This window comes from Microtus pennsylvanicus, chromosome 1 (assembly GCF_037038515.1).
Source record: "Microtus pennsylvanicus isolate mMicPen1 chromosome 1, mMicPen1.hap1, whole genome shotgun sequence".
NCBI lineage: Eukaryota > Metazoa > Chordata > Mammalia > Rodentia > Cricetidae > Microtus > Microtus pennsylvanicus.
Window position 1 is genome coordinate 134,731,707 of NC_134579.1, and position 10,070 is coordinate 134,741,776.

The 10,070-nt window shown below is 51.1% G+C and overlaps 1 protein-coding gene across 1 annotated transcript; it reads left to right on the plus strand.

The window, feature by feature from the left end:
- The first annotated feature begins 20 nt into the window (after nucleotides 1–20).
- Tbcb (tubulin folding cofactor B) lies at nucleotides 21–6,221 on the plus strand. The gene is made up of 6 exons (XM_075985638.1): nucleotides 21–402; nucleotides 678–821; nucleotides 4,552–4,648; nucleotides 5,236–5,427; nucleotides 5,788–5,860; nucleotides 5,959–6,221. Exons 1-6 carry the CDS (start codon nucleotides 289–291, stop codon nucleotides 6,071–6,073), a joined length of 735 nt encoding a protein of 244 aa, XP_075841753.1. The 5' UTR covers nucleotides 21–288; the 3' UTR covers nucleotides 6,074–6,221.
- Nucleotides 6,222–10,070: the final 3,849 nt, after the last annotated feature.

Below are 10,070 nucleotides of genomic sequence, written 5' to 3' on the forward strand. Positions count from 1 at the left end.
TTTCTTCTTGGCGTCCTCCTCCTCCCGCCCTCCTGGGCGGCTTCCCGTGCAGCTATTGGAAGAACCGAGAGGCATGACCCCCTCTCGGGATTGGCTGGACCTGCCCGAGACTCAGCCTGGAGGTGGAGAAAAGACGATAGCGATTGGCCGATCGTGTTTGTTGGAGCGCTTGTATTGGTCAGCTTCGGGACCAGGGGCGGGACTGATATCCCAGAAGCAGCGGCGGCCACTGCGGAGCCGGTGTGAGGCTGCTGAACCGGATCGCGGGCCACTACAGAGCGCGGCGAGATGGAGGTGACGGGGATCTCGGCGCCCACGGTGACGGTTTTCATCAGCAGCTCTCTAAACAGCTTCCGCTCGGAGAAGCGGTACAGTCGTAGCCTGACCATCGCAGAGCTCAAGGTGTGGCCTTGGGGGCGTGGTCCGGGGCGGGGCCTGAGGCTAGTGGGCGGAGTTTGAGGCTCGGCTGCAGAGAATGGCAACCAGCCTCCGGGGCGTGGGAGCCCCAGAGAAACAGTCCACAGGGTAGGGGCGGGACCCGGGAAAATCAGATTCTCTAGAGAGCCGAGGGGGCGGGACCCAGAGGGGGCCCAGCAGGAATGCCATCGTAGTTGTTGACACGAGCCCGAAAGTGAGGCCTCTGACAGCCTTTCTCCTCTCCTACCGCCTTGCCGCAGTGTAAACTCGAACTGGTGGTGGGCAGTCCTGCTTCCTGCATGGAACTGGAGCTGTATGGCGCCGACGACAAGTTCTACAGCAAGTTGGATCAAGAGGATGCATTGCTGGGCTCCTATCCTGTGGATGATGGCTGCCGCGTCCATGTGAGGCCCCCCTTCCTGGGACCCCACACCACGTTCATTCGTTTGTTTATTTATTGAGCAAATACTTGCTGTGCTTTGCCCGGTGTGATAACCAGTATAGCCCCTGCCCTCATGGAACCCCCAGTTAAGCCTGGTGAAAAGCAGTGTTCAGTAGACAGTGACAAACCAGAGTTGTCTGGACCCTGTTAGAGACACCACGGGGAAATGGTCAAACACAGGAGGCACTTGACTTCACTTGGGGGCGTGAGAAAAGGCTTCCTGGAGGAAAGGGTGTTTGAGCTATATCCTGAGGCTACTTACGTGGGGGGCGGGTAGAAAGTACAGAGCGCTAAAGAATTGTGGTGTACCACCGTGAGCAGTTAGGCTAGCCAGGCTGGGAGAAGCAAGAACACAAAAGACCTCTGTGTGCGTCATGCTTAGAAGTCCGATTCTAAGCTCTGCCTCCATTCCCTTTCCTGTCTTGTGTTGTATTCTCTATCCACAAAGTTCACTTCCATAAACCCACATGGCTGAGCCTTCTGATCTTTACTTAAGTTCCTCCAGCGCTGGAGACAGTGGGCACACCTGTAATCGCAGCATTCAGGAGGAGTTAGGAGGCAAGCCTAAGAAACAGTGGTACTCAGTTAAAAAACAAAATAAACACCAGGTGGTGGTGCAACACGCCTTTAATCCCAGCACTCGAGAGGCAGAGGCTGGCAGATCTCTGTGAGTTTGAGGCCAGTCTGGTCTACAAGCGCTAGTTCCGGAGCTGGGCGATGGTGGCACACGCCTTTAATCCCAGCACTCGGAAGGCAGAGGCAGGCTGATCTCTGTGAGTTCGAGACCACCCTGGTCTACAGAGCTAGTTCCAGGACAGGCTCCAAAGCTACAGAGAAACCCTGTCTCAAAAAACCAAAAAATAAACAAACAAGCAGGCAGTGATGGCACACACCTCTAATCCCAGCACTTGGGAGACAGTGGCAGGTGGATCTTTGTAAATCCAAGGCCAGCCTGGTCTACATAGTGAGTTCCAGGATAACCAGGACTACACAGTGAAACCCTGTCTCAAAAAAAAATAGGAGCTGATCGCAGGAGCCAGTCAGCCCGAGATCATTTCCTGGACCCTCATTAAGGAGAGAACCAGTTCCACACACACACACAAAAAATGGAAGGGCCAGGTGTGGTGGAACCACAAGGCCTAAGCTCAGTTGTTAGCACAGACAAGAAAATGGCCTTCCAGATAGCACCTTTACGAGTCAGCAGTTTCATGTGTTTTGTTTGTCTTTATTTATCTTGTGCCATGGTGCACACGGGTATGGTTTTCTCCTCTGCGTGAGTCTTGAGTTGCCCCCCGAGGACCGGGTTGGCCAGCAGCACCTTTGCCCACTGAGCCATCCCACTGCAACTCTCCTGTTCTTTCCCCTTGTCGCTGTTTTGGTTTGGTTTTAGATTTATTCATTTTGTTTTATGTGTGTGAGTCTTTTGCCTGTATGAGTGTCTATGCGTAGAGGCCAGAAGAGGACATTGGATCCCCTGGAACTGGAGTTGCAGGTGTTATGGGCTGCTGTGTGGGTGCTGAGAACCGAACCTGGGTTCTGCAAGAGCAGCCAGTGCTTTCAACTGCTGAGCCACCTCTCCAGCACCTCTTGTGTTTTTGAGATAGTTTTGTCCCTGATTGGCCTCAAATTCCCTGTGGAGCCATGGCTAGCCCTCTATTCCTGAGCTTGTCTCCACATGCCAGGTGGAATTATAACTTAGTATAAAAATTTGACCTCTCTTTCTCTTTTTTTTAAAGCGTATTTTGGGTTTTCTCTTTGCTCTTAGCTGTTCCCACACTCTAGCATATCATGGGGCTTTCTCACTGGTCTGGCTTTTTGTCCCTGATTAGAATTCTGGGAGGGCAGAAGTTGCTCTCGCTGTAGGTCAGTGCTGTGTCACCAGCTATGGGAATAGGTCCCAGCACAGACAGGGTCCTCCATGAATCACCAAGTCTCTGCTGATTCGTTGACCCCCAGAATAACGCCAGGACTGTGGTTCCCTTATCTCCGTTTTTGGGAGAAGTAATTGTTGCTGTTGTTTCTTTCTGTTTGTTGGTTGATTGTTCTTATGCAGTTTGATTTCTGTGTGTGTGTGTGTGTGTGTGTGTATGTGTTCTCCAGACTGTAGTGTGTCTGTGTGTGTATGTGTTCTCCAGACTGTAGTGTGTCTGTGTGTGTGTTCTCCAGACTGTAGTATGTCTGTGTATGTGTTCTCCAGACTGTAGTGTGTGTGTGTGTGTGTGTTCTCCAGACTGTAGTGTGTGTGTTCTCCAGACTGTAGTATGTCTGTGTGTGTGTTCTCCAGACTGTAGTGTGTGTGTTCTCCAGACTGTAGTGTGTCTGTGTGTGTGTGTATGTGTTCTCTAGACTGTAGTGTGTCTGGTGTGTGTATGTGTTCTCCAGACTGTAGTGTGTCTGTGTGTGTGTATGTGTTCTCCAGAGTGTAGTGTGTCTGTGTGTGTGTATGTGTTCTCCAGACTGTAGTGTGTCTGTGTGTGTGTGTGTATGTGTTCTCCAGACTGTAGTGTGTCTGTGTGTGTGTGTGTGTATGTGTTCTCCAGACTGTAGTGTGTCTGTGTGTGTGTGTGTATGTGTTCTCCAGACTGTAGTGTGTCTGTGTGTGTGTTCTCCAGACTGTACTTGTCCTTGAACTCTTACCTCTACCTCCAGAGTGCTGAGATTATAGGCCTGGGCCGCCCTCCCAACATTGGAATTTACTCTTTCTTTCTTCCTTTTTTTTTCTTTTTTTTAAAAAAAAAAACAACAAGAACAAAACTTTCGGTGATTCTGACTTTTTGAAAAAGATTGGAGTTGACAGTTGTGAGCTGTCATGTGGGTGCTGGGAATTGAACCTGGGTCCTCTGGAAGAGCAGACAGTTTTCTCAACTGCTGAGCCATCTCTCCAGCCCTGGAATTTACCTTCTTGAGGGTGAACTCTTGGTAGAATTTTGACCTGGGTCTGCCCTGACTCCAGAAGCCACTAAGCCTGGAGAACTGGTCATTTTTTTTCTGTTCATGTATCCTGTTACTGGTTCTTCAAACATCTGTGTTGGGTTGGGCATAGTTGCAAGACAATAACCCAGAAGGCCTGTGTTAGCTCTACCCATGGGGTATGGTGGCATTGGCTGAATGATCACAGAACCAGACAGGAAAATCTGTGGGAATGAGGGCTGTGCAGGAGAGCTTGGCATCTCGGGTGCTGGGGAGGCTGGGCCTTCAGTGAGATCTGTGAGGATTTCTGGGAGCAGGTGCCATGCAGCTTCCGGGAGCTATTGGGGAGGACAGTGGATGTTAAGAGGGCCTGAGCATGAGGGGTCTGCTGTGCCTCGGGTGTTCATGGCACCTCAGGTTGTAGGCGGGAAGCCAGATGGAGGACAGGCAGAACAGGGAAACCAGAGACCCAGATGATCCTGGTTCTGGAGGTGGGGACCACCCTGAGAGGAAGGTTGTAAGCCAGACTTGAAATCTCCAGCTGGTTTCAGGAGATGTTGATGCCAGCGTGTGGAGGACATCTGGGGGCAGATGCAGTATCCAGGGGCTGAGCTGGGGATGAGGAAGGGGAGTGGCCGGTGTCTGTTCTGCTGTGCTGGTGGCGGGCAGGGGAGGAGTGTGGCTTCTGCTAGTCTCCAGACTGTACCAGTGTGTGACTTGATGCCAGCATCCCAGGTCTTCTCCGACCCTGCTCCCCACTAACCCCCCTCCTCTTACCAAAGGTCATTGACCACAGTGGTGTCCGGCTTGGAGAATATGAGGATGTGTCCAAGGTGGAGAAATTCGAGATCTCATCAGAAGCTTATGACCGGAGGCAAAGTACAGAGTGCTTGGGCCGGTTCTGGAGGGGGCGTGTGGGGTTCAGAAGGCTGGGAGAGACAGTGGGGCCATCACAGGCTAGGCAGCAGGAGCGGGCCGTGGAGAGTGGGAGGTGGGACTCAGGGACAGACACTGGGAGATGAGTCCAGGCAGCTGGGGTGGAATGGCCCGGCAGGATGGGGTTAGGCAGGCAAAGGGGCCTCTGAAAGACGGGGACTCGAGGTGGGTTGGGGATTGGGTTGAGGGAGTGGTGGTAAAGAGGGCATGGGGTATGTACAGGGTGGTGTGGCATTTGGAGCAGGCGTCTGAGGAAAGGTCAGAGTGGGTAGACAGGGGAGCACTTCAGGAGCCAGGTGAAGATGAACAGAATACCAGACCAGAGGGGTGTGTGGAGAAATAGGGTCAGGTGAGGGACGGGAGGCAGATGGGGGTAGGGAGAGGAAAGTAGGGGAGAGGCTTGAGGTGGTGGCAGCTCTTAAACACCCCGAATAGAACTTCTGCATGTATGTCAGCCCTTCGTGGGAGGAACGTGCTCTGAAGGTCAGGTTTGACCCTGTCCCCCATCCCCGTCCCCACCCTGCCCGCAGACACAGTTCGGTCCTTCATGAAGCGCAGCAAGGTAGGCCCATACAATGAAGAACTTCGGGCACAGCGAGAGGCTGAATCCGCCCAGCGCCTCAGCGAGGAGAAGGCCCAAGCCAGTGCCATCTCTGTGGGTAGCCGTTGTGAGGTGCAGGCACCTGGCCAGTCCCGTCGCCGAGGCACTGTCATGTATGTAGGTAGGTGTCTTTCTGTCACTGTGACTGGAAACTTGACAGAACTTTCGGAAAGATGTCTTTTGGCTCGTAGTTTCAGAGGGTTCAGCTCATGGTCATTTGGATCCACGCACTTGGCCACAGCATCATGGAAGACCAGGCTGGCTCAAACTCAGAGGCTGAGCTTCCTCAGCCTCCCAAGTGCTGGTATTAAAGGTGTGCACCACCTTGCCCAGCTCCTATGGAATCTGTGCAGTCAGTCACTGCCCATTAAGCAGTGGAGGAAGGAGTCTGTCTCCACGGCAGCCTTTCTGCTCCACCAGGAAGCATGAGCCAGGAGCGAGCTCCATTTAGAGGTTTCACCAAGATTTCTCTCCTGGGCAGGACTAACAGATTTCAAGCCAGGCTACTGGGTTGGCGTCCGGTACGACGAGCCCTTGGGGAAGAATGACGGCAGGTAACGTGTGGCCGCTGCTGTGTGTGCTTGTCCGTGTATGTGGGAGCCAGCAGCCACCCCTCAGCCCCTCACTGCTGCCTTCTCGTCCTGCCCTGCAGTGTGGATGGGAAACGCTACTTTGAATGCCAGCCCAAGTACGGTGCCTTTGTTAAGCCGGCTCTTGTCACCGTGGGAGACTTCCCCGAGGAAGACTACGGGTTGGATGAGATGTGACACTGAAGGAAGGATGTGGTCCCCTGCTGCGGCCCTGACAGGGCCCCTCTGTCTGTCCGCCTGTGGCCCTTTCCTCCCCGTTTAATATTCACTTCTGTCTGCTGTTGACTTTTGACATTTGTGCATTAAATTAATCAGAACCCAGGAAGATGTGTGAGTCTCTTGATTCGGGAAGATCATGGTAGTGATTCATGGTGGGCCGTGGTGGTGGGCACACCTTTGATCCCAGCACTTAGGAGCAGAGGCAGGTAGAGCTCTGAGTTCAAGGCCAGCATGATCTACAGAATGGGTTCCAAGAATAGCAAGAAGTACATAAAAAGACCCCTTCCAAAAAAAAAAAAATCTGGATGAAGGGATGGCACCTAGACTCCCAAGAGATGGCTTTACACCTTTTGTTTTGTTTTGCTTGTTTTTCGAGACAGGGTCTCTCTGTAGGTTTAGAGCCTATCCTGGAACTATCTCTTGTAGACCATAGACCGAGTGCTGGGATTAAAGGCGTGTGCCGCCACCACCCAGTGGCTTTACACCTTTTTACTTACCATAATATCCTGAGCGCTGGAGAGGCGTCTCCTGGCTAAGAGTGCTTGCTGTGGGGCTGGGGAGACAGCTCAGCGGTTAAGAGCACTTGCTGTTCTTCCTGAGGACCTGGGCTCAATTCCCAGCACCCATATGGCAGCTCACAACTATCTATAATTCCAAAATCTGACCCCCTCACACAGACATCCATGCAGGCAAAAAACCAATGCATGCAAATAAACTTTAAAAAAAAGTGCAAACCTTATAGAAGAGAAAGTGGGAAGCACACTTTGAACGCGTTGGCACAAGGAACCACTTCCTAAATATAACCCCAGCAGCACAGACACTGAGAAAAACAATTAATAAATGGGACCTTCTGAAACTGAAAAGCTTCTGTAAAGCAAAGGACACGGTCAACAAGACAAAACCACAGCCTACAGAATGGGAAAAGATCTTCACTAACCCCACATCAGACAGAAGTCTGATCTCAAAAATATACAAAGAACTCAAGAAATTGGACACCAAAAAGAACACATAATCCATTAATAAAATGGAGTACAGACCTAAACAGAGAACCCTCAACAGAGGAATCTAAAATGGCTGAAAGACACTTAAGGAAATGTTCAACATCCTTAGTCATCAGAGAAATGCAAATCAAAACAACTCTGAGATTCCATTTTACACCTGAAAGAATGGCCAAGATCAAAAACTCGGATGACAACTTACGCTGGAGAGGTTGTGGAGAAAAGGGAACACTTCTTCATTGCTGGTGGGAATGCAAGCTGGTACAACCCCTTTGGATGTCAGTGTGGTGATTTCTCAGAAAATTAGGAAACAGTCTTCCTTAAGACCCAGTAATACCACTTTTGGGTATATATCCAAAGGATGCTCAATCGTGCCCCAAGGACATGTGCTCAACTATAGCAGCTTTGTTTGTCATAGCTAGAACCTGGAAACAACCTAAATGCCCCTCGACCGAAGAATAGATAAGGAAAATATGGTAATTTACACAATGGAGTACTACACAGCAGAAAAAAATAACGACATCTTGAATTATGCAGGAAAATGGATGGAGCTAGAAAACATTATTTTGAGTGAGGTAACCCAGACACAGAAAGACAATTATCACATAGGTGGTTTTTAAACATAAAGCAAAGAAAGCCAGCCTACAAACCACAACCCCAGAGAACTCAGACAACAATGAAGACACTAAGAGAGACTCACATAGATCTAATCTACATGGGAAGTAGAAAGTAGAAAAAGACAAGATCTCCTGAGTAAATTGGGAGCATGGGGACCTTGGGGGAGGGTTGAAGAAGGGAGGGGAGAGACAGGGAGGGGAGCAGAGAAAACTGTAGAGCCCAATAAATACCAATAAAAACAAGTGCTTGCGCTGTAGCAGAGGACCAGCGTCCATCCCAGCATGCAGCTCATGAAGGCTCCTGTCAACGTCCTGCAAACACAGTCTACATACAGACTCCTCTTAATTACTCTGCCGCTGTAACAGCCAAGACAGCGGGGCTTCTGAAGATGAAAGCTCAGGCCCGGCTTTGTTGTTGTTTGTTTGTTTGTTTGTTTATTTATTATGTATACAACATTCTGCCTCGATGTATGCCCGCACGCCAGAGCAGGGCGCCAGATCTCAGTACAGATGGTTGTGAGCCACCATGTGGTTGCTGGGAATTGAACTCAGGACCTCTGGAAGAGCAGCCAGTGCTCTTAACCTCTGAGCCATCTCTCCAGCCCTTTGTTGTTGTTTTTGAGACGTAGTCTGGCCTGGACTTACTGTGTAGGCCAGGCTGGCCTCAAACTCAGATCCTTCTTAACCGCTTTCTCCTAGGTGCTAGGAATAAAGGCAAGCGTAACCACGCCCTTTCTCCCAGGTGCTAGGAATAAAGGCGTGTGTGACCACGCCTTCCCTGCAGCTTGACTCACTTTCTTTAGGGGCTCACATATTCCCCAGTATGACGATCTCCGTGTCAGCAGCTGTCTCTGTACACCTTGGTGTATGCCCATCCTCTCCTACCTCACATCCAGGAGCAGCCTTTAAGGAAGAGCACCAGAGCCGGGCATGGTAGGTCACTGAAGTCCTAGCATTCAGGAGGCGGAGGCAGGAGGTTAGCCTTGGTGATTTGGAGGACAGTCCGGGTTATGAGGAATTCCAAACCTGCCTGTGCTGGAGTACAAACCTGGAAGAGGCACAGTTCAAAACTTACTCGTGGCTGGAGAGATGGCTCAGAGGGTAAGAGCACTGGCTGCTCTTCCAGAGGTCCTGAGTTCAATTCCCAGCAACCACATGGTGGCTCACAACCATCTGTCATGATACCTGGTGCCTTCCTTGCCAGCAGTACATTGTATGATTAATAAATAAATAAATCTTAAAAAAAAACTTACTCGTAACTCATTGGCCAGGGTGTTGTCATGTGACCCCCTGGTAAAACTAGGAGAACCTGGGAGTCAGGCTGTTAGCTCAGCCAGCTGTGAAAGGAGCCGTGCTAGAGCCCTGGAGGAGGGAGGGTGCTGGTGAGATGGGCTGCAGACCCGCACCCGAGGGACCTTTGCATTCTAAGACTTGTTCTTATGTTTTGCCCACGAAGGCAGAAAAGGGTATCAGGCTCCCTAGAAGTGGAGTTACTATTGGGGGCCACCAGGCAGGTGCTGGGAATTGAACCCAGGTCCTCTGGGAGAGCAGCCGGGGCTCTGAACTGCCTAGCCATTTCTCCAGCCCTGGTTGGTGTTTTAAGGAAGTAAGCCAGGCCAGGTTTGTGGTACAGGCCTGCCATCCTCCCTCCTCAGACAGGTCTGGGCTACTCAGTGAGCTGAAGGCCCTGCCTGAAGGAACGGTGAGACCTGGCCTCAAAACCCACAAAGAAAACTAGGCGGTGGTGGCGCACGGCTGCCTTCAATCCCAGAACCCAGGAGGCAGAAGCAGGTGGCCAGCCTGGTCTACAGAGTGAGTTCCAGGACAGCCAGGGTTACACAGAGAAACACTGTCTCAAAAAACCAAAAATCAGAAAAGAAAAGGAACAATTAGCAAGCTTCGGCTTCAATTCCAGCACCCACCTGGTGGCTCACAGCCATCTACAACTCCAGGGGATCAGACGCCATCTTCTGGCCTCAGATGGCACTGCAGACATGTGCCACATATACATACATGCCCCCCAACACACAAAAAACTCATAAACACAATTTTTTTAAAAATTAAAATAAAAAGAGGGCTGGGAATATTGCTCAGGGGCAGAGTATTTGGCTGGCATATGTTCCCATCTCAAGTAGAGAAAAGAGAGAGAGGAAGGGAGGGAGGGAAGGAAGGAAGGAAGGAAGGAGAAGGGAAGGAGGGAGGGAGGGAGAGAGGAAGGAAGGGAGGGAGGGAGGGAGGGAGGGAGGGAGGGAGGGAGGGAGGGAGAGAGAGAGGGAAGAAAGCACTGGAAGTAGGCAAGTAGCAGGAAGCCATTCCCTGCAGCATTGTGCAGCCTGGCAG

Bases quoted from the DNA above. Each gene is read 5' to 3' on its own strand.
- Tbcb (XM_075985638.1), top strand. From the start codon at position 289: ATGGAGGTGACGGGGATCTCGGCGCCCACGGTGACGGTTTTCATCAGC. The intron at 403-677 runs GTGTGGCCTTGG...GCCTTGCCGCAG, and splicing joins TGACCATCGCAGAGCTCAAG to TGTAAACTCGAACTGGTGGT. The intron at 822-4,551 runs GTGAGGCCCCCC...CTCTTACCAAAG, and splicing joins ATGATGGCTGCCGCGTCCAT to GTCATTGACCACAGTGGTGT.